At 38.9% G+C, this 27,417-nt stretch overlaps 1 protein-coding gene across 1 annotated transcript; it reads right to left on the bottom strand.

The window, feature by feature from the left end:
* Positions 1–742: 742 nt before the first annotated feature.
* On the bottom strand, positions 743–27,417 carry AZI2 (5-azacytidine induced 2). The gene is made up of 8 exons (XM_075547122.1): positions 26,882–27,417; positions 18,599–18,822; positions 16,579–16,704; positions 15,519–15,618; positions 12,192–12,340; positions 8,434–8,492; positions 3,979–4,097; positions 743–1,532 (listed from the first exon to the last, which is right to left on the bottom strand). The coding sequence occupies exons 2-8, from the start codon at positions 18,815–18,817 to the stop codon at positions 1,117–1,119; spliced, it is 1,188 nt and encodes a 395-aa protein (XP_075403237.1). The 5' UTR covers positions 18,818–18,822; positions 26,882–27,417; the 3' UTR covers positions 743–1,116.

Below are 27,417 nucleotides of genomic sequence, written 5' to 3'. Positions count from 1 at the left end.
TCAAAAAGGATAAAGGCCTCCTATGTGAAACACCTTATCCCCAGGCAAAATGTATGAAACAAGTAATACATTATATTTTTAATATCCATAATACTTCCCACTCAGGAGTTTAGATTTCCATCTGAAGCTATTTTTATTATTTCCTTGTTTATAAATGATAAGCCATGTAGAATGGAAGTTTTGGGAAATTTCTTTTGATTATAAATACTGCACAAAATTTGGTTTCTAGAATTAAAATACCTAATTAATTAAGAATTACTTCTCTGGGTAAAAATACTACATTTCAAAACAAAGTTTCATGTTCATAAATGTTCTATTAAGCAGCTGTAGTTCCTTTGGGTAAAATGACCTTAGACAGCTAGGTTCATACATTTAGATTTTCATTGTAGACCTGAAGGAACAGACAATAGACTAAAATCTTTGTTGCTCTTTCTACTTCTAACTGGATGTATAGATTCACAATAATCCATTCATAAACAATGGTTCTATTATTCATGGTTTTCAATTATTGGGCAATGCTGGTTGCAATGGCTAGCTCATTTCAAGTATCAGAAATCATATTGCAAGTTAAAAAATATTTATTAACAGTATTGTGATCGATAGGTGATTTAAAATTTTAAACACAATGTATATCGAGATGGAATACCTAAACATTAAAATATTTTATTGTAATATTTACTCACATTGGCCTTTATGCTTTTAAACAACTTGAAGTAACTTACATGATTTTAATTTCTTAGAGTTGTATCCTTGGTTATTTTCCTGTGCAGTATACTTGTATCACATGCTTTATAAATCCACGTCCAAAAAACATCAATTCCATTCCTTATCTGAAAGGCTGAAATTCACAATTGTAATCAAAGGTAAAAAAAAAATCTCTTTAAAACACTTTCAATAATTTATTAGTGGCATATATCTTGTTGCGTTGACATTATGGAGCCGAAGGCATTCTCATACTAGAAAAGTCACCGTGTAATTATAATACAGTATGTACAAATGTATATATACTGAAAATGTTCAAATTTTAATCACAGTCCATTTTCAGTTCAGTAATTTCTCAGGGGAATCACTGAGGGAGGTATAGGATCTTTGTGGCCAAATCAAAACTTTTCAGTTTTAATTCTTGTACAGGCAGGTTTGATTATGCTGATCCACGCCGTGCAGCGGTGGCAGGTTAGGTAAAGGCACATTTTTGCTTCTAGAGTCTCCAAAGGCTGTTTCGCTTGATTTAGGTGGGCTTGGGAATACCCAAGAATTCTCTTCCAGAGAATTCCTGCCATAGGAGCTGTGTTCCTGAACGGAAGTACCATCACTAGGAATGGCTTTCTCATTATCGGTCCATGCTTGGAGAGCTGCCTTCTGTGGAAAGATCTTTGTTTCTCCTGGTGGTGGGGGAGAAGATGTGGCATGAGAAAACGCTTTGCCATTCGGTGAGAGAGACTGATGTCTTTTGTATGTTGCAGTAAACTTCGTCAAGTGAAGTTTCGTTCTGTCTCTCTCAAGGTCTTCAATGCACTCTACTGGAGTACAGGCTACAATAAAGCAAAAGTGAGATGTCAGTTTGCAGGTAAAGGTATTTGTAATTGTTATACTAACTGGATGGAATTCTGGAACTAATAAGGAAATATATTATTATTTCCACGTTAGGCGGTACCTAGAACACTGAATTGGAAGTAGACAATCTGAGTTCTAATTCGGGACTAGTTATTTACTAACTTGATGCGTCACTTAGCTGCTGTCACTTTCTTCATTTGCAAAATGGATACTAGTATTCATATCTTTTTTGGATAGCTGATGGATTTGAATAAAATCTTCAAAAAAATATCTTCTCGGAGAAAAGATTTGAAGAAAACTAATGTTACAATATCAAAACCAATCCTTTTATTTGTGGCTCAGAAAAAATTAAGGACTGTTGATGTGCCACTGGGGATTTAAGCTGTCTTAATTTTTAATATTTTTAAGCTAAATGTAACACTTCTTCAAATCTTTTCTCCAAGAAGATATTTTTTTGAAGATTTTATTCAAATCCATCAGCTATCCAAAAAAGTTTTTCAGAAATGATTTGTGAACTAGTAAAGACCCAGCAAATGTTTTAGGTTCTATATATATTTAAATGCTTCCATGGATAAAAACCAAACTCACTGGATAAAAATCATTTAAATAAAATATTTAAAATAAAGATTTCAATTCATTAGATATATATTTTGTTCAGGTCAAAGGTCAACTGGGGGAAAAGGTGCTTAATATACAGACATGGCTTTAGAAAACTAAGATTATGCCAGAGCAATTTTGACATAAGCCAGCAAAATGATAATATAAACTTTTCTTCCCCATTCAGCTTAGCCTACACCAGGGTAGAAAAGGTAAACAAATGTACTTAAAGATCAAGAAGGATGTCAAGTACAACTATTATAGCCTGACTCTGGCTTTAGAAGAAATGCGTTAAACCATGTAATAACTCATTGACTTTTCTTGGGAGAGGCAGGGTGGTGTTGTTGGAAAGAGCCGTATCCAGCTACTGGACAAAGGTGGGTGTAGGTAGGGAAAGAAGGGGATCTAGCTTTGATGCTCAAGAGAAGGAGCACTCTGGTTTGGATTGGTCACCTTGAGCCTGTGCAAAGGTGCTTAGGAAATTTATGGTACAAAATACTAGAAGATGTATCACTCATCAGATAGGAAAGGACAAAAGACTGAGCTATTTTCAAGTATGGAAAAGGCATTTTTTCCTTCAAATGATGAGGTCCCAAAACTGCAAGATTACTGCGTCTCTAGAGATGTTTTATTTCTACTATTGGTCTCTTTAAAATACATCCCTGACCCCTGGGAAATTTAAAGACAGACGTAACCTGAAAGTAAACTAAGACCTTCTAAAATGCATTATGCTGCTTGACTCTTACGTAACTCTAGAAATTGAAAGGATTATATCCACTATTATGAATTGTCTTTTCTCCTAAATAGATAACATTTCCGTTACAAGTGAAAATTCTGAGGAATCTTTACGAACACAATTAGACTATGATCATTATTTTTAAAATAAAAATTTATTTCTTTAAAAAGAAAATTTTAGAGCACTCACCTGAATATTATACAACTTTTGAGGTATAAAAATAGTTTTGGCAAAGTAGCCACAACCACTGTTGTTATGGGCCATCCAGTTGGTTCTGGCCCAGAGGGAGCCTATGCTCAGCAGAACGAAACCCTGCCTGGCCCTGCACCACCCTCACAATTGTTCCTGTGCTAGCCACTCGGTCCGCCCGTCTCATGGAGGGCCTTCCTCTTTTTCGGCTGCTCTGCTTTATCAAGCGTGATGTCCTCCTCCAGATTCGTCTCCTGACAACATGTCCCTAGTCTCCATGCCTCTAAGGAGCATTCTGGCTGTACTAGCCACATCTAGTTAACTAGCCCAAACTAGTTAACACAAAACTTAAGAGTTTTAATCAGTTAAATATGAAAGGCAAAGCAATTAGAATTTTTGTTGGCTGAAGAGGATGGGAAAGCCTAGTTTCTCTTCTAAATTTACCTTTTCTTGAAAAGAACAATGAAGCTTGTAAATGTCTGATGAACAAAATAACCTCTTCAAAACGTCTGCAAAGCTCGGTCTTTGGTGTTATTTTGTAGCATTGGTATGAAGTAGCATTTGGTGTCCCTTTTCCTTTGTAATACATAAAGTAGTTGTGGTAAAAGGTCAACTAGAGCAAACTTAACACCTCAGCTTTATGCACATAAGCAACACTTGGCTGAGAAAAAAGCCACAAGGGGGAAAGAATACAGTATTCAAGAGAAAACACATCAGCAACACCTTTACGTGTGAAGCTGACCAGTGAGACTGAAGCCAAAGCAGAACATGGGCCGGCTTGGAACACAGTATATGTACTTTGGTTTATCAAACTCATTTGATGAGATTTTGCTAAGCTATTATAACTAGTTGCTCTCTATAATCAGTTTGACTGGGATCGGTTGTTTCCAGCAGTGACTTGCCTTTCTTAACTGCAGTTGGGGTTTTCAGTTTTCTTAACAGTTTGGCTTGTACTTGAGTCACCAGGTGTAAATTAGACATTTCTTTCTTCAGTTCCCAGTATGCATGCTGCACATTATCACTGAAATACAGGGTTAAAAATTTAATGGTCATTGATTTTATATACAGAAGGAAACAACTTTAAAGCATACGTAAGATGATACACATTAAATAATATAAATTAGGTATTTAATTAGGGCATTCTGTACAAATGCCTCATGAGTAACATTGCCTCCCCCATCTGTCAAAATTAACTGTACCATATTAAATGATCTTATTATAAATTAAGCTTCCAATTTAGTTTCTGAGAATTGGTTTTGTGGTGATTTCCTATAATGTGCAGAGGTTTAAATATAATTAGTAGTTAGGAATACTCTTTTTGTACAGTCTTTGCTAGCAAATCTGATGAAGCAAAGTTAAAAGCAATCATGTTTGTCTTTAAACTGGTTTTTATCTCCTCATCATTGCTTTGATTATATGAATTAAAATATGACAAGTGCTAAATGTATACGACATTAAAATAAATTTTAGGTTTCATGCATTACATTCTTTTATGTTTGACTGAGCTGTCTCATACTGTTGGTTCTAAACCAATGTGACATGACAGCCCAAGACATGAGGAGCCAGATGATTTCCTTGTTAGGGAACAGAAGCTAGATAGGGAGGATGTGATGAAACAGAAGTGAAAACTTCAGAGATGCCTCTGACATTTTACATTTAGAGGTATTTTAATTGTCATAGGTATCCTAAATTAAGTACATTAAATCTAAGGTCGACAAGTGTCAGTTTTCTATTACACGTCAATTTGTGTACTCAGGATTTCATTTTAGGTGTTCAAATGCTACCTAACTGAAATCTTCAACATATATTCTCACTTAGTTGCAAAGAATGTGACACATATGATGTCACTACATACATGAAATTACAATTAAATGAGGGCATAACTGATCTGACATCATCCAAATAGCCATCGTCACTTCTTAGATGACACTGTATCGCCATTTGTACTTACCCATAAACAAAATCCTTTAATCAGACTTCAAGGGGACAACACACTTGATAGTTAAATCTGATATACTACCTAATTAAGGAAGCAGCAAATACATTTTAAAACAATTATTTTGAATTATGTAAACTTAAATACAATGGGGCTTCAAAATGTTCATGGAAAAGTGGAATTAAAAGAATTTTCCTATGAACTTTTTGAAGTCTTTCAGACTTTTTTGATGTTGAAAATATTTCCATTCCACTCAGACTAATTCTCTTGATAGAGGCTGCAGAATAAACCTAAAATGTTTTTTTAATAAAGATTATGGTATTTGGGGTATAGAGGTGAGGGGGATGCTTACTTTTCATCTTTAATCTGCTATAAATTTCATTAGTTTAAAAACCACATAGCTTTTTGCAAGTTTTGATAGGTGTGAAATAATGACTTCACAAAAATTGTCTAACCACCTTTGTTTCACCACTAAACATTTGAGTTATTTGCTACACTGAATGTTTCACATAGGAACCTGTCTTAGGTGCGAAAGAGAATTGTGGCTTCCTCCATGGTGGAATTTTAGGCATTTAATATGTTCCAAAGAATTACTTAGCGGTAAGTATAAACACTGTACATATGCTTATCCATGCACAGCAATAATAGGAGTTACAGTTTTATGTGTATTTATTTGCAAGACATGGTAAATCAGCATTTGACTTGCAAAAAAGAAAAGAAAATGCCAAAAAAAAGTTTTATCGATCTTGAAACATCAAGAACATCTAAGAGATATTCAACAGATGTAATTAAAAATCTAAATGCCAAGTGAATCAATTATAATAGAGGTTTTGTCTACTGCCACGTACATTTTCCTATTCAATTTAATGCAGAGCACTTAAAAATTGGGTTAAACTGAAAACTATGTCACTAAGTAGATGTATTATGTTTTTGCCACTTTCGTTAATGTCACTCACCTAAATTGAAACTAGAGAGGGAAGATATTAACTATTACTAAGGATAAGCTCTCCCTCTTGTGGATAAAAAGGTAACAGCAGTTCGTTACTTTCCAGTTAATAAAATGCTTCGACTTCAAGTTTCAGCAACCCTATACAGGTTGGGAGCCGCAAGCCCAGCCTTGTGTTTTTCCTACGGAGTACCTGGTAGTTTCTGAAGTGCCCACTGTGCAAATACTTCAGGAGCCCTGGTGGTGTAGGAGTTATATGTTGGGCTGCTAGCCAATTCAAATATTTGCTACAGTGAATGTTTTAAATTCAAAACCACCAGCCACTCTCGGAAGATGTGGCTTTCTATCCCTATAGTCTTAGAAACCCACAGGGGCAGTTCTGTACTGCTCTATAGAGTTGTTATGAGTTGGAATTGACTCAATGGCAGATGAGTTTGAGTTTTATATGAATATTTGCTATAGAATGCCTACAGGATGTTTTTATACTTTCGACATCTCAAATTCTCAGCCTTGTTTTCCTTTCTGGCTAATCTCCACGAAACATGAGAATAGCTCTCTATTACACACACACACACACACACACACACACACACACACACACACACACACACACACACACACAGCTGTCAAGTTAATGTCAACTCATAGTGACCCCATAGGTCAGGGTAAACTACCCAACGGGCTTTTGAGACTGTACTGTTTACAAGAATAAAAGGCCCCAACATTCTTCTGAGGAGAGGCTGGTTATTTCAAACTGCTTACCTTGCTGATCAGAGCCCACACGTCACCACTACGCTGCTAGGGCTCCATACACACACATGCGTATACTTGTAGTAAGTGAACTAGAACTTCAATAAACTGTGTTTCTTGGCATCTAACCTCTACTGTCGTTGGCTGCTGAGTTTTGTCTGTGCAATCTTGGCTCTATAACAATTCTGATTTGGGGTTGTAGGACTTGTCTTTTTCCAGGGAGTACTTATTGTTGCTTTGGCCTTACCCTTAAAAAGCACGTCTCAAATTTCTAGCAGAGGAGCCCTGGTGGGGTTTGTTTACGAGGTGGACTGCGATCTGCATGGGATGCAGTTCAAAACCTCCAACAGTTCCATGGGAGAAAGACTGGGCTTTTTCCTCCTGTAACCAGTCACAGTCTTGGAAACCTATGGGGGTTCACTATGAGCCAGCGCTGACTCAATGGCAGGGAAATGAGAAAAAACTAGTACATGTTGGCAGTTAAAAAGGAACTCAAAAAAGTGCAGCTTAACATTTAAATTTTGATCCTTCCTCAAATCCTAGCCTAGAAATTCGTTACTATCTTATATATCTGATGCCAGCAAACATGACGGGGGAGTTGTTAGCCTTTACAGTTAGTTTGAGACTGTTCATCCAATTTACTTAATCCCTCAAAAATGGAATGAGTCTCATTGTGTATCACGTACTTCCAGTAAACTACCCTAAGCAAAACCCAGTGCCATACAGACAGTTCTGACGTACAGGGGCCCATAAGGGCAAAGGAGAACTGTTAAGTAAGGTTCCTGACAGCAGACAGGCTTACCTTGCTCTGTCGGAAAGGCTGCTGGTTTTGAAACACGGAACTTGCTGGGAGTTACCCAGTGCTTACCCCAATGCTTACTACCAGGGATCCTCCTAAATAAACTACACAGCTCCTTCATTTGACCAACACGGATTCTAACATGTTTACTTGTTCTCTGCCTCTTTCCAGAATAGTTTTTAGCAGCTTAGAAAATTGACATAGCATATTAATGAGAGGAAATCTAGGTTAACTGGAGAGAAGATATACTTCGATGATACAACATCGAACTGTTATTATTTAAGAGGAAAAACAGTTCCTTTAAGGTGAAACTTTCCCTTCTCTACAGCCTTGAGAAGTAACTTACAGAGACATACTAGGCACATTGCTTTTGTTTTTAAAGGCAAACTCCCTGTAAATGCTGCAGACGTAAGTGAAGTACAATTGAAATGGCAGCGTTAACCAACTACAACAGACCCTATGGCTCACAGTCTAAAACATTCAACAGCGAAGTTGAGTCTGTTCTTTACACTGAAGAGAAGTATCCACACAGGTCATGCAACTAGCGCAGAAACAAACATCAAGGCAATTTAACGCACAGCACTTAAGTACATATATTTGAGAAAAAGAGTTGAAATACATGAACTCTTAAGAGCCATTTTTATTTTTATCACAACTGGATAGTTCCTGGCATATGATAGACTAATTGTTCAATATTACTTGATGTTGAAATTTTTTTATGGCTTCACAAATGGACTTTTCTAGAAACAAGTTCAGATTTGTTGTTAAATTAACAGCTGGATATTTTATATTATATATATGGCGGTCAAAGATTAGTCTTTTTTTTTAAATTGTAAAGATTTTAACAGCAAATCAGGAATCTAGGGAAACTGGTCTGCAGGAGAAAAGAACATGTATATTTGTTTAAGGTTAAAGAATGTTCATACCTTGAAATGCTTAGTCTCTGGAGATCACTGCTCTTCTGATTGTCATCTTGAGACAGGGCCTAACAAATTAAAAAAAATTACTGCCATTGTTATTTTCTATTTATTTATACCACTGTATTGTTAAATGTCTTTAGCTGTTACATATTTTATACAGCATAAAACTAGATTTCTAATCAAATTTTAATGAAATATCTGCAACTGATAGAAGATATTTTTTAACTCTGCCAATTATTTCCTCAAGGTCCACAGTTTGAGGCCAGAGCAGCTCCTTGGGAGGAAGGTGGGGATTTCCACTCCCACCGGGCAGGGTAGTCTCACAACCCCCCAGGGGCAGTCACACCCTGCCCTACAGGGTCTCTCTGAGTCAGAATCAAATCTATTGATGCCAGTGAGAGAGCCAATTATTTAAAGCCATGCATGCTCGAATTTTCTTTTAAAAATAAAATGAGTCTCAATCATGAATTCTTGAAGATACCAATCTGAAGTCTATGTTCATTAGTTAACTTAAAAAAAATAACTTGCTATAGATCCTAACTCATAAAGTCCTTGTACACTTTTTAATTTTTAGTAGTTTAAGTAGTAAATATTGACAGAAAGAGCCTAGAGTATGTTTAAAAGTGACCGTATATCTACAGCAACTCTGTAAAGTGTCCACCATGCATTGTCACCGAGTCTGTAAGCAATGAAGATGGCTGCCACAAATGCTCCTAACAGAAGCAGGCTGTAGAGGAAACAGAATCCAATCTTTTATTACTTCTTGCTTACGCGATCCAAGTATTCTAAAGGTGCAACATTAAAACTCCTAAGACTTCTTGAGTTCCTTGAATTGGCAAAGTAAAATATCAAAAATACGAGGGGGGTATGCCCAAAATCCCAATTTCCCCCCAAAGCTATGTATTAAATTTTTTTATATAAAAACCTATCACCTTCAACATCTCCAAATTCATCTATCTGTTTGAATGGCTGACAACACCTCGTTTTGTCTTGACCTTCTACTTTGTCAAATTGCTGTCCTTTCATGCCTCTCTTTATCATGGAAACAAAAGGAAGTTGCGTGAAGTGAGGTCAGGTGAGTAAGGTGCATGGGGTAAAAGAGGTTTTTGCCAAAACTTGGCACACTGAATGGCTGCATGAGCAGGTGCTTTGTCATCTGCCACAAATCAGGCCTTTTTTGTCGCACACTGTTAGGCAATCTTTTCAGAACCTCTAAATAGAAAGCTTAATTAAAATCTGACTTGTTGGAATGAACTCCAAATGTACTATCCGTTTCACATCAAAAAAACAAATGAGCATCGGGATTTTTGGGGGTACTCTCGTACTTTGCTTAACAGAGCTGAAAGCATTTTGGGTCTGATTCTCCAGAACATACCAACTAAACAAATGACATGTTAGGGAGTACTATGGAAAAGGGGAACATTACTAACTGGCCCTCAAGTTAGGGCCTGTTTACCCACTATCAAGGCACATGACTTACAAATTAACTAGAATTTACTTAAAATGTACAAACAAAAATACCCCTCATTCTTAAAGTCAAGGATATATATTAATTAAAAAAATAGATTTGGGGTGAAAAAGTCTTTTTCTAATTAATTTCTTCATGCACATCAGCAAAAAGCACAAAGGTATTTTAATTCTCAGAAACCATATTCCTGGATAGTCATCAGCTTGCCATTTTCTAAAGATGTTAATGGATTTGTTTTCTAATGTCTATAGAAAAATAACTTGCTATAGATCCTAAACTAGTATCATATGATGTGCACATTTCATACGAAATCATGTTTTAGGTAAATAGGTCCTAGTATTACAGGACTCCTTACAATGTGAATCCCTTACACATTCTCTATATAACTCCAATTTACTGGCCCAGTTCTTATATTTCTTTGGCCCTTGACTTTGTTTTTCTTAGGATCAACTGTTATGAATAGACATGGGACATAAAAATGCAACTGGAATTGACCCTGAAACCTTGAGCCCCTAATCCTAAATTCACAGTGAATTAAAAAACAAAACTCAACAATATAAAATACCCTCTCATGTCAATGAAAGAGTATTTTAATTCAGAAAATGTTGTGTTTTATAGAAAGTACAACCTAATATTTTTATGATGTAAACAAGACTATTAAGATGAACATGAATTTCTCATTGGCTGACTTTGATTCCCATACCCAAGAAGATTCTGATCAGCAAAACCACTGAAAGAATTTAAAAGTACATATACCGTATCACCAAGACTTCAACTTGGAACGACTTTGTACATAAAATATTTTCTTTTCAGGGTTCATTTATCTGTGTTAGTTGTTTTTTTTTTCTTTCCCAGTTCACATTTCCCCTTCCCAACTTAAAAAAGAATAACCAAAAAAACAAACCTTGTAAAATTAGAAGTCATTTCTTAATCTTTTAAAACAGTCCCTCTTTATTGCATTGCCAACCCTTACAGTTTATTCTGGGTTTCATGCTCAATTTTACTAACATTAAGATTTTCTAAGTCTTCTATCTGAAAAGTTTGTTTCTGTGATTTGTGATAAAAGACGAAAATTTAAAAGCAAAATTTATTCTATAGCACCACCTAGGGGAGAATAGTAGTAAGTTAAGAACTACTATAACCAAATATATGCATAGATATCCAAAAGCAGTTACACATGTTACAACAGAATCAATTTTAGCCCAACCCAGCCTCACTGCTCACGCATTAGCAGTCCAGCAGATGTTTTCCTCACTCTCCATATTCCATATACTTAGTTTTCAGTTATCTGCTGAAAATTAACTCAACTCACTGCCCTTGAATCAATGCTGACCCATAGTAACCCTGATAGGAAAGTGTCGAACTGCTCCTATGGGTTTCCGAGACTGTAACCACCCCCCCCTTTTTTTTGGTGATCCAAGTGGGTTTTACTTTTTTAAAAATCATTTTATCAAAGGCTCTTACAATGAAATCCATACACCCACTATGTCACGCACGCACATTTGTATATACGTAGCCATTGTCATTTGTAAAACATTTTCTTTCCATTTGAGCCCTTGTTATCAGCTCAATATTTTTCTTCCTCCCCCACCAAACTCTGCATTTTTTTATGAGAATAGGAAGTCCCATCTTTCTACTGCTAATTACAGTTACCCAAAATTTACTAAGACTTCTAATTAAGAGAGTGAGCTCTGTAAAACTGCCCTACCCACAGGATTCTGATAAACCATTCTCTTGTGGTATTTAGGTTAATCAAAATATTAACTCAAATACAGTGGGAAATATGAAACCTGAGTCTTTAAATTTTATTAAGAAAAGATTGACAAAACTTTAAAGAGTTACAATATATACTCAAGTTTTTAAAAATAAAACGATACAACTCTGGGATCATACTAAAAGTATAGTGTGCCATATTGGTAGAAATGATTAAAATGGAAGCAGCACAGGTTGTTCATAGCTTGAGAACATTCTCTGAGTAGTTAATGTCTGTCAGCTCTAATATTTAACCAAAGCTGTGGCCACTGTGTGGATTTCTACTGAGAGCAACACTATGGGAGAGAGTAGACCTGCCCCTTGGGTTTCCAATGCCAGAAAGTTTTATTGAGGATGAATGCCACATCTTTGGGGATGTAGGAGAGGGGGTGGTGCTCAGCAGGTTTGAACTAACATTTTGGTTGGGAGTGCTTTAACCACTGTACCATCAAGACGCCTTTGTGGTTCAATACTTTAAAATTACTTTAAAAATAATCCCTACATAATGCACACAATATGGAGTATTTTAATAATTCTTCAATACCGTTTGTTTGGATTTTTGTAGCTCTATTTTGAGATCACTACATTCTTTCTTCATCAGTTCCAGCTCTTGCTCCAGACCATGGATCTTCAGGTCACAGCTCAATTTTTCTACCTCCCAGTTTGATGTGGGTGGATTTAAATTCCTCATCACTACAAAAAGGTTGGAAATCAAAACAATTATGTCTGCTTTCCCAATTCCCAGGTTATGCTGATAAAGAGAATAAAAATGCTAATATGAAACATATGTAACAACAGTTAAAAGCAGTAATGGTTTGCAAATAACTATGCTAACGAGAGTACAAAACTCTAGTAATTTTGGTTTAGAATGTATTATTCGCTCGACTACATAGTAATTTTCTGTCTAGGCTAAAGTACAAATGCCAGGCTGGGATTTTAAAAGGTGGTACATAAAATCACACCTATGCTCAAGTGTCAGCCCTGGATTCTCCTTCCTGGTGCATCAGATGGCAACAGAAATGGGGTTTGTTGCAATGGCTCCAGTCTGGCAGAAGCTTGGGTGTGAAGAAAGAATGAAGGGGCATGGGAAATGAAATGTGTTATTTAGATATTTCTTTAAAAGGATCTAAGGATTGTTAAACTGAAGCACAGGGGAGAAAGGCTGCTTGGGGGCTGCTAGGAGCAAAAGCCAGGCTAGTTAAACAAAATGGCTCTACCTGCTGGATCTACCTTGTCAGAGGCCCATGGCCATATGCATCTGAATGGGAAAGTCTGGGATAGAAGATAGAGAGCTGGAGTTTTTGTGTTTGTTTTCTGTCTAGCTTCTTGAATTATGAGCAAGTAGTTTGCCTGTGGATACACCCAGGCTAGAAAGTAGGTACCCATCAGTCAAAACCTCCTTTGAAGACTGAAATGCTCAGGCCACTTGGGGACACTTGCGAAGTGCAAGTGGGGGAAACAGCAACGAAGAGACAGGATGAGTTTGGACATACTCTTGAAAACTTGTTGACCTGGTCCATAGATGTTAGAGATGAGAGGGGAGAGGAAGGACTTGCTGGTCTGAAATTTAAAGAGTTGTATGGATCTTGAGCCTGTGGGCATGAACTAGCCCCAGGAGGCTAGAGCTGATGAGTGTGCAAAGGGTGGTCATCAGTACAGGAAGGAATGCATAAACCCCCAAGCTTACTACTGGGTAAATTGAACTAGTTTCGATGGCTAGGGGCTGAGTCAAATAGAACCCAGCTAAATGAAAAGATATTAGCACTCAGTTGATGTACTCTGCTGCAGTCTTGATAGATGGCCTGCTTTAGACTGAATTTTGGTTATGGATGCATATGCTCAAAGTTTTAACTAGAATGGATGATTCTTCAAATGAAAGAACATTCTTGTCTTAGAAGTACTGGGGATAGGGACATGCAATTTAGAAGTAGATATCCAAAATGGTGGTGGCAGGTGAAAAAGGCATGATGTGTCTGGCTTTCAAGCTTTCATTTATGTCTTTAGTCTCAAAATGAGTGGAACACAGGAGCATTCCCAATGAATAATTTTCTCTATTCCGGATGGGTCTAGGTTAGAGAGAGTGAGGGAAGATGATAGGTTTGCACGATGTTTCAGGTGTTAAGTGATTGTTAACAGGGTTAACTTTGACCATTAAATTTGATATTTTATGCAGAATGACCATTAAATTTGATATTTTATGCAGAATGGAGACCCAAAGGCCATTTGTGGGCCACTGGACATCCCCTTACAGAAGGGTCTCGAAGAGACAAGCCAGTCAGTGCAGTGTAGCACCAACGAAACATACAACTTTGCTCTAGTTCTTCAATGCTTCCTCCCCCCCACTATCATGATCCCAATTTCACCTTACAAATCCGGCTAGACCAGAGGATATACACTGGTACAGATGGGAACTGGAAACACAGGGAATCTGGGACAGATGATCCCTTCAAGACCAGTGCTGAGTGGTGATACTGGGAGGGTGGGGTATAAAAGGGAAACCCATTACAGGGATCTATATGTGACCTCCTCCTTGGGGGATGGACAACAAAGTGGGTGAAGGGAGACGTTGGATAGTGCAAGATATGACAAAATAATAATTTATAAACGATCAAGGGTTCATGAGGAGGGAAGAGTGGGGAGGAAAGAGAAAAAATGAGCTGATGCCAGGGGCTTAGGTGGAGAGCAAATGTTTTGAGAATGATGAGGGCAATGAATGTACAAATGTGCTTCATACAATTGATGTATGCATGGATTGTGATAAGAGTTATGAGTCCCCAATAAAATGATTTTTAAAGCTTTGTTATTTTAAAAGATGTAACAGAAAGAGGGGAGAAGTTAATCTTTCGTGTATGAAAACGATACTGGGTAGAAGAGCCAGAGAGGGTGGGTGGCCTGTGGTGCAATTAAAGGACATGCATATAGCTCTTCTACTCATTTCTGTATTAACTCCACCAAAACGGAACTGTAAACACTGGCATCGAGGCTACAATTTAAAACCCATTACGAAAGGGGGCTGGCTCATGACTAGAAGAGCCATATTATGTAACTGAATACAGATATATACAGATCAGTAATTTAAATTAAAACAGTAATAGCAATAATAAACTAGAGCTAAGCTAATTTATCTACATAGGCCCTTCAGGAAGTATAAAGTTTAATCACCTGGCCTAGACCATTGAATTACATGATGCCAAAACACATTCTAACAGAGAAAATGAAATGCTGTTTGCTTTTTTTTATACTGTTTTAATTTTGATCTGAACACAAAAGTACCTTGATTTCCCTTCTTTAGAAACACTTCAACCAGCTATCCTTAGATTTCAACCCCAATAAAAAGGTCTCCTAAAGGGCACAGTTCAGTGTTCATGGGTAAAGGGTAATAGTTCTATCCCTCAGACATAACATTCCACCCCTTCTTTTCATCCCTCAGACATACTATTCCACCCCAACATTTCACAACCTTCAGAAAGTGGAAAAAATAAACAAAAATGCAATTATATCTTCTCTATAACAGTGCAGACAAAGGCTTGGTAGGAAGGGAAAGTAAGGCCACGAGGTTTTGATGAAGATGGGAATTTATTCTCCCTCTCCACCCTATGACTTCACTACAAAGTAGCCTTAAATAAAAAACATTACATCTTCTCTAGAGTAGTGCAACTTATATGTAAGGAAAGGTTAAAAAAAAGCACTAATATTTTATTAATGCAAAATACAGAAACTAATGTATTTATATTTTATTAATGCAAAACAGAGAAACTAAAGTAGCCTAAACACTTTAAATACAGATATAGAAAATTGATAATGGATGTAACACATAAATGGACAAATGCATTAGTACTGTTAGGGTACTGATGACAAGAAAGTGGCATACCCTGCTGAGTTTCCACCTCTGTCCTTAGCTGGAAGAGTTCTACTTCCTTAGATTGTAGTTGTTCATTCAGCAGTTTCAAAGATTCAGAGTTGACTTTATTCTAGATAAGTAGGGAAAATGCCAAATTACATTCAATAAAACTAATAGGTTGATATTATATCCTTATTTGGGGGTAGGTACTACAAAAAAAACCACACACACACAAAACAACCCTCAACCTAGCCTTTAAAAGATAGGGCAATAAATGTAACTCACATCAATCTTTTTTTTTTAAACTTTCTTTTTTATTTTTTTAATTTTAACAATTTATTGGGGCTCATACAATTCTTATCACAGTTCATACATATACATACATCAATTGTATAAAGCACATCCATACATTCCCTGCCCCAATCATTCTCAAGGCATTTGCTCTCCACTTAAGCCCCTTGCATCAGGTCCTCTTTTTTTTTTCCCCTCCTTCCCCTTTCCCCCCTCCCTCATGTGCCCTTGGTAATTTATACATCGTTATTTTGTCATATCTTGCCCTATCCGGAGTCTCCCTTCCCCCCTTCTCTGCTGTCCCGCTCCCAGGGAAGAGGTCACATCACATCAATCTTTTCTCTCCTTTTTCTAACGTAAGACATATTTTATTCATTGGCTTTTATTTTTAACACAATGACAAATTTTACCATGTCATGAATTTTCAAATTAAGTTAGTAGTGTTAGATGCATTTATGCATTTCCAAGGCTATAGGTCTTTACAGAAACAGACTGCTGTCTCTTTCTCCTAAAAGTGCCTGATGGGTAGGTTTGAACAGCTGGCCTTTTGGATAGTAGGCAAGAATGCTTAGCCCCTGTACCACCAGGGTACAAGCACAATATATGACACATTAAGTATTTTATTCAGAAATAAGTTAAAATACTACATAAAACCCCATTTTTGCCTGGAACATCCACATATCAGTTTTTATTTAATAAAATATAAATATTTAACCTTTTGTATGTAATTTTAAACTTATTGAAGGAGAAAACTCATTTGTAATATATATGCTACATACATTCTTATAAACTAACTCACCATTTTATCCAATTTGCTCTTTAAATTATCTCTGTCAATGCAGACTTCCCGATATGCATGATAGGCTTTATTTACTTGTTTTCGTCCCACAGAACTTGTTTCTTCATCTAATTGAGCTCCTATAAGCTAATGATATAAAATTAGAAGAGAAAGGATATATTGTAAAAGGTATTCTGTGTAAGAAAGTAAGTCTTGTGATTGGCTCATACCCTATTTTGATCATTTTTATGTGGGGTGGTGGAAATCGTTCACATTTGGTCCTTTGGGCCTACCAGTGGCTCCACAAAAGAAAAGACTTGGGAAGCAGCTTCTATTAAAGACAATGCTAAGAAAACGCAATGAAGCAGCTCTATTGTGTACTAAGGGAGTTGCCATGAATTGCCATTAACTTCATGGCAGCTAATGAGTTATTGAGGTCAACATTTAACTTCGATATAATAAACCTATACTGTTTAAGAAGGAACCATCTGCAATGTCAGCAGTTACAAATCACCAGCAGCTCCATGGGAGAAAAACAGTGTCTTCCACTCTTGCAATGAGTTACAGTCTCAGAAACTCACAGAAGTTGTTCTACCCTGTCAGGTCACTATAAGTCAGTATTGATGTGATAGCAGTGAATGATATTGTTTTAAGAAATCAAAATAAATACACACACACATCGTATCACAAAACATTCTTCTGAAGTTCACAGACATCTTCCAAGCTATTAGTATAAAATTTCCATCATTAGAGAAGTAAAGGTACACTTGACTTTCTAAAGTACTATGATGTTAGTTCATTATATAACCTGGATTATTCCAGAATAGGGTTGCAGGTTACAAAGTACAGAAATATTTCCAATATTAAATGTATACTAATCACATTTTTTCTACTTAATCCCAAATAATCATAAATTCTGAAATGCAAAATCACTCCATCCCAGTATGTAAACACATGCTTTTAATCACCATTAGAGCAAGGAAAGAAATCCTATGAATTAAAAGAAATTATAGGTTGTTTTGTTTTTTTACAAATGATTTCCATGACTCTACCAAGGTCTCTCTCAAAGTGTCTAAAACAGGATAATTCATTTTCTTGGTTGTTAAGAATACATATTCTTCACCCTTGGTGGAAGCTTCTACATATAAAATATAAATTCAATGATCTGATCTGAAAAATATGAACCAAAGTATGGAAATTTTAAAATTAAAAAGTGAATTGGTGAGTGAGGAAGATTTCTAAACACTATAAAGCCAAGTAGAGCTGGTGATCTGGGCTGCAGCAGCTGCTTGTTTATAAAGGAGTCTTGGGGTCAGGGTTAGGAAAAAAAAATAAAGGAGTCTTGGTAGCACACAGTTAAGTGCTTGGCTGTAAACCAAACAGTTGGCAGTTCAAGCCTTCCCAGTAGGTCTGTGGAAGAAAGGCTTGACAAATCTGCTCCCTGATCATCTCACTGCCATCCAGTCAGTTCAGACGCATACCACAATACTGGGCAGGGTAGAACTGCCTCTGTGGGCTCCTAGGACAGTAACTCTATGGGAGTAGAAAGCCTCCTCTTTCTCCTGAGAAAAGAGAAGCTGGTGGTTCTGAACTGCTGACCTTGAGGTTAGCAGTCCAAGGCATAACCACTATGCCATCAAGGTTCCTGGAAAACCCTAAAGGGAAGCTTTATTCTGACACAGGGAGTCAGTACGAATAAAATACTGACTCAGTTGCACCTAACACCATCACTGTGTTTATATATTCAATATTCAGGAATGTCAATTTTATGCATAGAAAGGTAAACAGGATATTGGTTCATCACTTACATTCTGAATAAAATATATATAGCTATATGTAAAATGATTAAATTTTATTCCACAAATATGAACCAATCTCATGATATGCAAATGAAACTGGCTGAGTATAGTACCCAAGGTTTTAAGATTAGCAATAAATGATGCATGTATATTTAGTATAACCACAGAAGACAGGACAAAAATATTTACAATTTCAAATATTTTAAATTATTCCTGAAAGAATGCAAAACAAAGATAATTACCTTTTCTTCTAAAAATCTTACTCTTTTCCTTAACAAAGTATTCTCTTTCTCTGAATCCTTAAATCGCTTTTTGATGTCTTCATATGCTGTTACAAGGGCAAAGTGTGAAGCAAGAGTCGCATCTCCTGCATATAGTGAGCCTGGAGTCATTATGATCTCTCTTCTGTTAACCTTTTCATGATTTAGAATACAGATGTCATCTTCTACCAATGTATCCATGACAGCTAGTTTAAGAAAAGCAACAAAAAGCACAGAACGTAAGCATCTCCTTGAGTAAATGAGTAAACCATAAAACCAAACTCGCTGCCATTGAGTCACTTGAGACCCACTCCCACCCGTAAAGTTATAATCTTGGGAAGCCACAGGGGCAGTTTTAACCTGTGCGACAGGGTAGCTGTTGGAACAAATGGATAGGGAAAGGATGTATTTGGAAGCATGCAAACACTAGATAATGCTGAAGAGCGCTATTTTTCAGAGGCAGGATAGCACAGTAGTTAGAAGCACGGACTCTGGAACTCAACTCCCTGGATTGTCTAATTCTAACTCTACAGCTTAGCATTTGTATAGCCTTGGGTAAATTACTGAAACTCTCTGCCTGCCTCAGTTTCCCAAAAACATTCTGGGTAATTCTATTGAATCCTATTGGATATAAGAGGCACATTAAGAAAAGTCTAGGAATTCCTGTGGGAAACAGAACAGGGAAGAGAGTGCATAAGGGACAAAACTCTCAACATTCATAGTTATGCAATCTGGGAGGTTCCCACATGTAGGTTCCCTATGTAGGACCCACTCCCTTCTGATAAGGATCACAGGATGTTCTGGAGAAAAGCTCAAAGACACCTAAGGTCAAGCCAGGTCAGAGATGACTGTTAGGCTGCCATCTGGAATCTAGAGCCAGCCCAGCTTGTTGTATTTGTGCCTTCCTGTCACAAGTACACACCTAGTTCGTCCCCCTCCTGTTACGTGTGTGCCTATTGTACAACCCCTTCCTGTTACATATGTGTTTACTGTGACCTGCTTGTCCGATCTCGTGAGAGTACATTATGGTCTCTGCTCTGACCTGGTTCCTGAAGTCAGTGAGCCCTTGCATGCTCTATCTTGTCTGATGTCTCTTTAATTTACCCCTCATTACACAAACACCCCTTGCACTCATTTAGTTGTGGAGGCTGGTCCCCCACAAGCTCCTAGCATAGGGCCTCCACTGTCCCCAGGATTTGCCACCCTCTCCAGAACATGGATGTTCTCAACAATCTAGAACAATCTGAGGCCGAAGGTCCTTTAGTCATTGGGACCTCAGTGAATAATGGGTTAATACTTAAAGGTGCTCCTGACAAAGTCCTGGTTCCACCCAAGTCCTAAAATTAGCCCAAATGCCATCCTGTGTACCCTACTTTTACTTTTTGACCGTCAAGCCACTAAAGTGAAGTCTAAGGAGACAGGAAAGGACAGTACTCTGAGAATGACCTTGGTAATCTTGGATGGCAGAGGAACAGGCCACATGGAGGAGAGATACATGAAGGAGGCACGTATACATTGAGTAGAAGGGACACAGACAATGAAGATCGGTGGAGGAACTTTCGCTCCATATAAAGATAGGAGTAAGAAAACTTCCTCAAGACCAAAATATGCAGCAGGAGAGAGCCATCTGTCTTCCCCAATACGGGTATGAGGGATCATCCAAAGACCTCAGAAAGCATCTGACGAGGGTTTTGCAGAAGTTACTGTTTATATTTATCTCACCTGTTATAAGAACCACACCATTTCAGAGGAACAGATCTTGTGGGCTTTTTGGATTCTGTCAGCAATACCTTTGATGGTATTGTCAGTCCATTTCCCATCTCACTTTTCTCTTTGACACATATGCAGAATAAATCTTTGTTTTCACCCAGTATTATAATCTTGTGGTGATTTTCCCCCAAACAGTTCACAACTCACAATACATGGTTGACTGCCTTTTATTGCTTCCCTTCCTGAGCCTGTTGCCAGAGTGGAGCCTGGGAGCCCGTGCTGACTCACCGTGCTTACATTTTGCCCGGTTATGTTAGCAAAGACAGCCCACTGCCGTCGAGTGGTTCTGACTCCAAACGAGCCAATGCAGGGTCAATCTTTACAACACAGATGCCTCATCTTTCTCCTCAGAAACTTTCCATTCTGCCAACCTTCCGGTTGACAGTTCAGTGCTTATCACAGTGCCACCAAGGCTCTCTGTAGAAAACAAAGGCCAGGGGCTGTGTGACTGGAAGGGCAAATACTAGAGAGAAAAGCCATGCCATTTGCATGTTCTTTAACCTTTAAACCTTGACTACTGAAGAAACTGGTTTCCTAAAGTCATCCTTAAGCTGAACAATAGCCTACCATGTAGGCTTGGGTCTTCTGGTGAATAACCTTATGTAGTCAGGTATGAGAAACAGTAACTCCAGGGTCTGACTGGAATCTGTTTTGCAGTCAGTTTTTCTTACAAAAACACTGCTTTGGATATGGTTCCTTGGTGTTGGAGTTACGTAATTTCATGTCAATTTGAAAAAGTTAGGGGTGGAGTTTAGCCTGTCAATCAATTCACAGCATTAAGACCTCATTTGGAGGTGCTGCCAAGATAAATGGCTCCCTGGAGCCTGGCCCAGCTCTCTCTGCCTTCTTCCTGTTTACAAGCCAGGTGGAGCCAGGCTGAGACTTGTGAGAGCCCTGGAGATGCTTCCACTGCCACTGGATCCACAAGACTGTACCCACTGGGCTGTGATCTTCCTGCATTTACATCATGTGCTATGTGAGTCTAAAGAGGGATTTATGGACTAGTAGTGGACTTATGGGCTAATATCAGACTTATGAACTTGATCTGGGTTGTTTTCTAAATATACAGTTACTCTTGATATAAAGCTCTTTTTTATACATATATGTATGTCTCTGGATTTGTTTCTCTAGTCAACCTGGCCTAACACATGATATTATAGTCTTACAAGTTCTCATCTACCGAACATTTTTTTACTGTAAGAGGCTCCTAACTCCAAGGTCAGTGAGATTCCATGCCAACCAGTCATTCCTCCCAAGAAAGAGGAAGCTCTCAAGCTCCCATGAAAACTCACCACCTTAGAAAGCCCAAGGAGCAGTTCTACTCTGTAGTATAAGGTCACTACAAGTCAGAATCAACTGGATGGCAGTGGGCTTAGTTTGGGGGTTTTAGTCAAATGATACCCCAACTATAAATTCCATGAAATTCAATCAATTTCTATGATTAGCTTAATAAGAATTTTGTTTTAACATTGACACATCTAAGGTATAACATACTCAACCAAATGAACAGAATTTATTCAAGTTGAATTTTTTTCTCTCTTTAGACAGATGAAAAGCAGGACACAAACACTATTTTTGTAAAAATGAGTCATTTTAAGCCAATTCTAGAACATGATCAAAGTTTCTTTAATATAAGGCTTGCAAAAAAAATAGTGGTGGAATAATTTGGAAAGGGATATCAATAATGGTTGCCTAACAGTAAAATCAATGTCACTGAAATGTACATGTAGAAGGTATTGAATTGGAAAATGCTTTGTTGTGAATATTTTTCCAGTTAAAAAATAATTACACTAATGATGAGTATAAGCAGAAAATGTGCTACGAGTAATTGTGGTAATGATTGTACAACTGTTGTTATAATTGAATTTAGTGAATTACATATGTGTATGAAGTGTGAATTATATATGTGTAAGAAGTGACAATAAAACTGTAAATACTATGCACGAATTAAAATAGATATTTAATGGTTTGCAAATACGGTAATATTTTGACTAGATAGTAAAAAAATGCTCCAACGAGGAAAGAACTTCCCAAGATTCTTACATCCCATCTTATCAACACTCCAATGGCAATTCCCCGGAAAGGGATCAAAACGGTGTTTGTATTTAACAATTTACCTGACAACACAACTTCTAGTCTGAACTGCACAGATAGTTCTTCAGGAGTCTACGAAACAAGGGTCTCTTATAATTATAGGCTACTGCTTAACTTAAAAAGGTTTCTTGAGGAGACCAGTTTCCTTAAGGCTCAGAGGTCATCTCAGGGTGAAAAACTTGGGTTGAGTCACCTCAACTTTCTAGGGTCTGCTTTTACAGTACCCCCAATGATTCCAGGGTATCACTGCTCACGTTGAGAAACATGCTCTACATAATCTGAAGGTTGTTTATGCGTCGTAGACTTGATTCTGACTCACGTTACTGTTGTGGAGTGCTGTCCAGTCTATTCTGATTCATAGCGAGTAGAAGAACACTGCCCAGTCCCGCACCATCCTCACCACTTTTGCTATATTTGAGTCCATTGTTGCAGCTACTGTGTCAGTCCTTCTCACTTGAGGGTTGTCATCTTTTTCATCGACATTATACTTTACCAAGCATGGCATCTTTCTTCAGTGACTGTCCTTCCTGATAATCTATGCAAAGCACCTGACAATGTCTATTCAGTCTCAATTGTAAGGAGTTTTTAGCTGTACTTCTCTGAGACAGATTTGTTCATCCCCCTGGCTGTCCATACCAAAACCAGCTCACTGCCATTGAGTCCATGCTGACTCATAGCGACCCCTGTTGGCTTCCAAGACAAACTGTTCCTAGGAGTAGAAATTCTCATCTTTCGCCGGAGGAGCTGCTGCTTTATGAGCACAGATAGGTCTTTCTCCTGGAGAGCCTCTGGTGGGTTTGCCCTGCTGACCTTTCGGTTAGCAGCAGGCCACTTAACTACTGCGCTACTGCTAGTGCGCTTTATAGTCAAAGCTGTCTTTAAGTTTGTGTACTTTACTATAAAGAACAAAGCTGATGCGCTTTATTTCACTTAAAGTTATTTCTAACCAGCTCAACTCTGATTTACTATTCCTTTTTATCATGAAGTAATCATTCTTCTCAGGAAAGAAAACCCAGTGTAGGAGAAAAATTATCATTACAGCATACAAAAAAAACAACCCACACAAACCCTTTCACTGCCACAGAGTTGATGCCAACTCGTAGCGACCCCATAGGGCAGGGTAGAACTGCCCCATGTAAGTTTCCAAGACTGTGACTCTTCACAGAAATAGAAAGTCTCAGCCTTCTCCTATAGTGGCTGGTAGTTTCGAACTGCAGACCTTACAATTAATAGCCCAACACATAACCACTATACCACTAGAAGTAAGTGATATACTAGAAACAAGAGGATACTGTGAGGATGTAGGAAGGGGAAGTTATATTCAAAGAAGATACCAAAAAACAGAGTGACCTGATCTTATCCTCTTATAAAAGTAAAGAACAAAGATCTTAAAGAGTTTGGGTACAAGAGTAGAGAAAGGGAGATGGTAGGAGATGAAGTTGGGAAGACAGAATGGGGACAAAATGAGATGGCCCTTTGTGATAAGGAGACTATTGATTTTGGTCTTTATTCTATGACATTTTATAGATAGATCTAGGTGTGAGTAGAGTGTGAAGAATACTTAAAGACAGCATTTTCAAGTAAATAAAAATACATTTGCAATGAAACGGGCCGCTTAGCATTGTGTTAAGAGTTTTACAAAGTTATTTAATTCTGACTCACAGCAACCCTATAGGACAGGACTGCCCTATGGGTCTGAGACTGTAAATATTTACAGGTGCAAAAAGCTTCATGTAGCCTTCTGTAGTGGTAATCATATGTACCAACTGTTTATGATATGCCAGGTAGTGTAACTAAGACAAGCTGCAGTAAACAGTACGAGGGCCATATCTGACCTCTTCTGGCTTCCCTATTGCCAAGAGGCAGGGGTCAAGCATGCCTGTACCCTACATTCTTTTTCTTTACCCTATTCTGCTACCAATCATTCCTCCCATGGCACTCTACTTCTCTTCTGAGTTATAATTCACCACAATGGCCACAAAGAACTCATACACAATACTCACAATCAAAGGGGTTCATTAGGGAAGTTAATAGATCACCACAGGTCAGGATCAACAAACAGTACAGATACAGTCATTGATTCAAAGCAACACCACTCCCTGGTGCTCAGCCTCCAAGCTTTATGGTCCCTTGGTCTTTGCATACTGGGCCAGGAAGCCAAGCTACTGCTCACATTTACAGTCCCAGTCTCCGTGCTGCTGCTCCTCCATCCTATAGTCTCTGTGCCACAATCTGGTGCCTGTGGTGTAGGCCTTGTCCTCTTCAGGTATGGCTCTACAATGATCCTGAGCTTTCTCTGCTCAAGATGACTATACACAGAGAGGAAAGGCTTTTATGGAGGTGTGTTTTCTTTTTTCTTTTAGAGACCATGCCCCTTCAAGGAAAATGAAGAATGGTACCCTAAGTCACACCCTCTACTGGAGTCTAAAGCTGTTGTTAGCTATGCACACTCCCACTATAAAGATAAAGGTGGACACTAAGCGTATGAAGGACCCTGAGTCATCAATTTCAGTTAACCTCACAGGTCTACCAAAGAGAAACAGTTCCAGCTATCACATTGGGGGTGAGTTAATTAACTGACTGACCAGTATGGCCACAAATCTTGTAACATCCAAATGGCCCTTGACAGAAAAAAAATTTCCCATCCCTGGTCTAAAGATATTCCCATGGATACAAAGGGAATATCTTTATGTCACACCTTCTTCTAAAGTCAAGGATTTAACCCCATCTTAATCCTATCATTAGTAAAGCAGAAATTTTCTAAAATAGGATTATAGCCACAGTCAGAGAGTGCTGAATTATACTACATCACACAAGGAAGTATGACTAGAAAGGTTATATTAATTGACTACATATCACAAACAAATGTTAGAAAACCGAGGGGCCAAGAATGAAAATTTGTCAATGGAGTCCTGAGCCTCCACAAACCAAGTAGATTCTGACTCATCTTGACCCTATAGAGCAGAGCAGAACAGAACTATTCCATAGGGTTCCCAATATAGTAAATCTTTACAGGAGCAGACAGCCTCATCTTTCTTCATTGGAACAGCTGGTGGGTTTTAAACACTACCACTGACCTTAACTCTCAGTGCACTCCCTGGGCTCCATTAGCTACCTTAGCTTTTGGAAGCTATACCCTGCTTCCCATTTTAGAGACAAAAGTAAGAGGGGATTAAGCTTAGTAAGTGTCAAATGAGTAACTGGAAAACTTATGATTCAGTTCCAGGTAGTCACACTAAATCCAATGTATTACCCATCAACTCTTTCGTTCATACTACATTTGTATGCCACTCCCCAGTTTGAGCCCTGGTAGCATAGTGGTTAAGTGTGGGGCTGCTTCAGCAGTTCACAACCACCAGCTCTCCAAGGCAGAAAGACAGGGCTTTCAACTGCCAAAAAGAGTTAAAAGGAGTTCATCTCAGAAACTCACACACTACCAAGTCCTATAGACAACTCCGTTTTATACATAATCACATTAGAATTTGCGATGAACCTGTGAAGCAGGCATATTTCCAATTTATGGAAAATAGTGGGAGTGATCACAATAGATTGGAGAATTAGAAGATATTTTTAGAGAACTAGAATTTGAAGTAGAACTTTATAGAGAACTGTAATTTAAACTACACCCTTGTTCAACTCAAATTTCCAATCCAAAATAAACCAAACTCATTGCCCATTGGTCAATTCCCACATAAGGGGCGGAGTGGAACTGCCCCAGTGGTGACTGTAAATCTTTACAACCATTGAAAGAATGAGTCATCCTTCACCTCAGGGGCTGAGGGTTACAGCCTGTGGCAGCCCACAGCGAAAGGTCAACTTCACTCCTAGGAAGTTTACTGCCTTTGATCATCTCAGTTTCTTTCCAACACACCCTGAAGCTTTGTTCTAATTTGTTATTAACCGTTTCCGTGTATTTATTTTTATCTCACTGGTAAGTGCGGAGCTTTTCCACTTTGCTTGTCGCACTATCTCAGCACCTAACCCGAGTGACACAGGTTGGGGACAGGAGGAATGCCGGAAAACGACTGTTAGTCCCTGATAATGTGCTGGAGGGGTCTGGTGGTCCCGGATGGGGCGGCGGTGTCGCCTCGCTACGTCTTTTTCTCTTTTAATACAAAAGCTATTCCAATGAATGAAATCAAAGGTCCCGGTACGTCGGAGTACGTGCGGCGGAGGGGGGGGAGCAATGGGGGCAGAGGAAAAGTAAAGGACCAAGGGCCTGGGACAGCTGGGAATGCCACAGAGCTAAGAGACGCCCGAGGCTGGGCCGACGGAAAGTGGTCCAGCGGGTGCGGGGTGTCGGCTTTAGGAGAGAAAAATGACAGGTCTCTTCAGATCAGCAACGGGAGCAGAGGTGGGCCCCTGCACTGCCCGCACCCCCAGCCCAACCGCATCACTCACCCCGAAGCCAGGCTCCGCAGGACTGTCCCCAGGCCCGCCGAGTTTCGATTCTCCTCCAGTGTTTGGCAATAGATAAAAATCAACCCGGATGGCCAGGGGTCACCACGGGCTTCCGGTTTCCTGGTGGACACCGCTGCTTTCCCAACGAAGGCAGCTGCTTCGGCAGCGCCAAAGAAGAATTTCCATTTCTTTCGCCACGACTGCGCCACCCCTGGCGCGACCCCTGCCCCTCCTCAAGGGCCTGGGGGTGAAGGAAGGCTCGCGCGCCGAGGGAAGAGGGGCTGACCTGCCACCAGAAGAGCCGTTACCCAGCAACGCACGCGCGCGACCCAGGCCCCCCGCAGCGGCCCCTCAGGGCCTGCGCCGGCCCGCCGCGCTAAGCTCGCCCAGAAGTGAAGTCTCGGGGGCGGGGAGGGGCATGGAGGGGCGGCGAGAGCGAGGGGACGCGCCGGGCAGCACCGGAAAGGGGGCTTCGGCTGTCTGCGGACCAAGCGCCCCGTCAGGCCAGGAAACCGGAAGTCAGGCCCGAAGGAGCT

Source organism: Tenrec ecaudatus, chromosome 4, assembly GCF_050624435.1.
Source record: "Tenrec ecaudatus isolate mTenEca1 chromosome 4, mTenEca1.hap1, whole genome shotgun sequence".
NCBI classification, from domain to species: domain Eukaryota; kingdom Metazoa; phylum Chordata; class Mammalia; order Afrosoricida; family Tenrecidae; genus Tenrec; species Tenrec ecaudatus.
This window is presented reverse-complemented; position numbering and strand designations above follow the sequence as displayed.

Excerpts from the sequence above, each read along its gene's own strand:
- AZI2 (XM_075547122.1), bottom strand. The coding sequence starts at position 18,817 with ATGGATACATTGGTAGAAGATGACATCTGTATTCTAAATCATGAAAAG. Across the intron at positions 15,619-16,578 it reads AGAGCAAATTGGATAAAATG|AATAAAGTCAACTCTGAATC; the intron begins GTGAGTTAGTTT and ends CTACTTATCTAG. Across the intron at positions 1,533-3,978 it reads CCCAACTGCAGTTAAGAAAG|CCTGTACTCCAGTAGAGTGC; the intron begins GCAAGTCACTGC and ends GCTTTATTGTAG.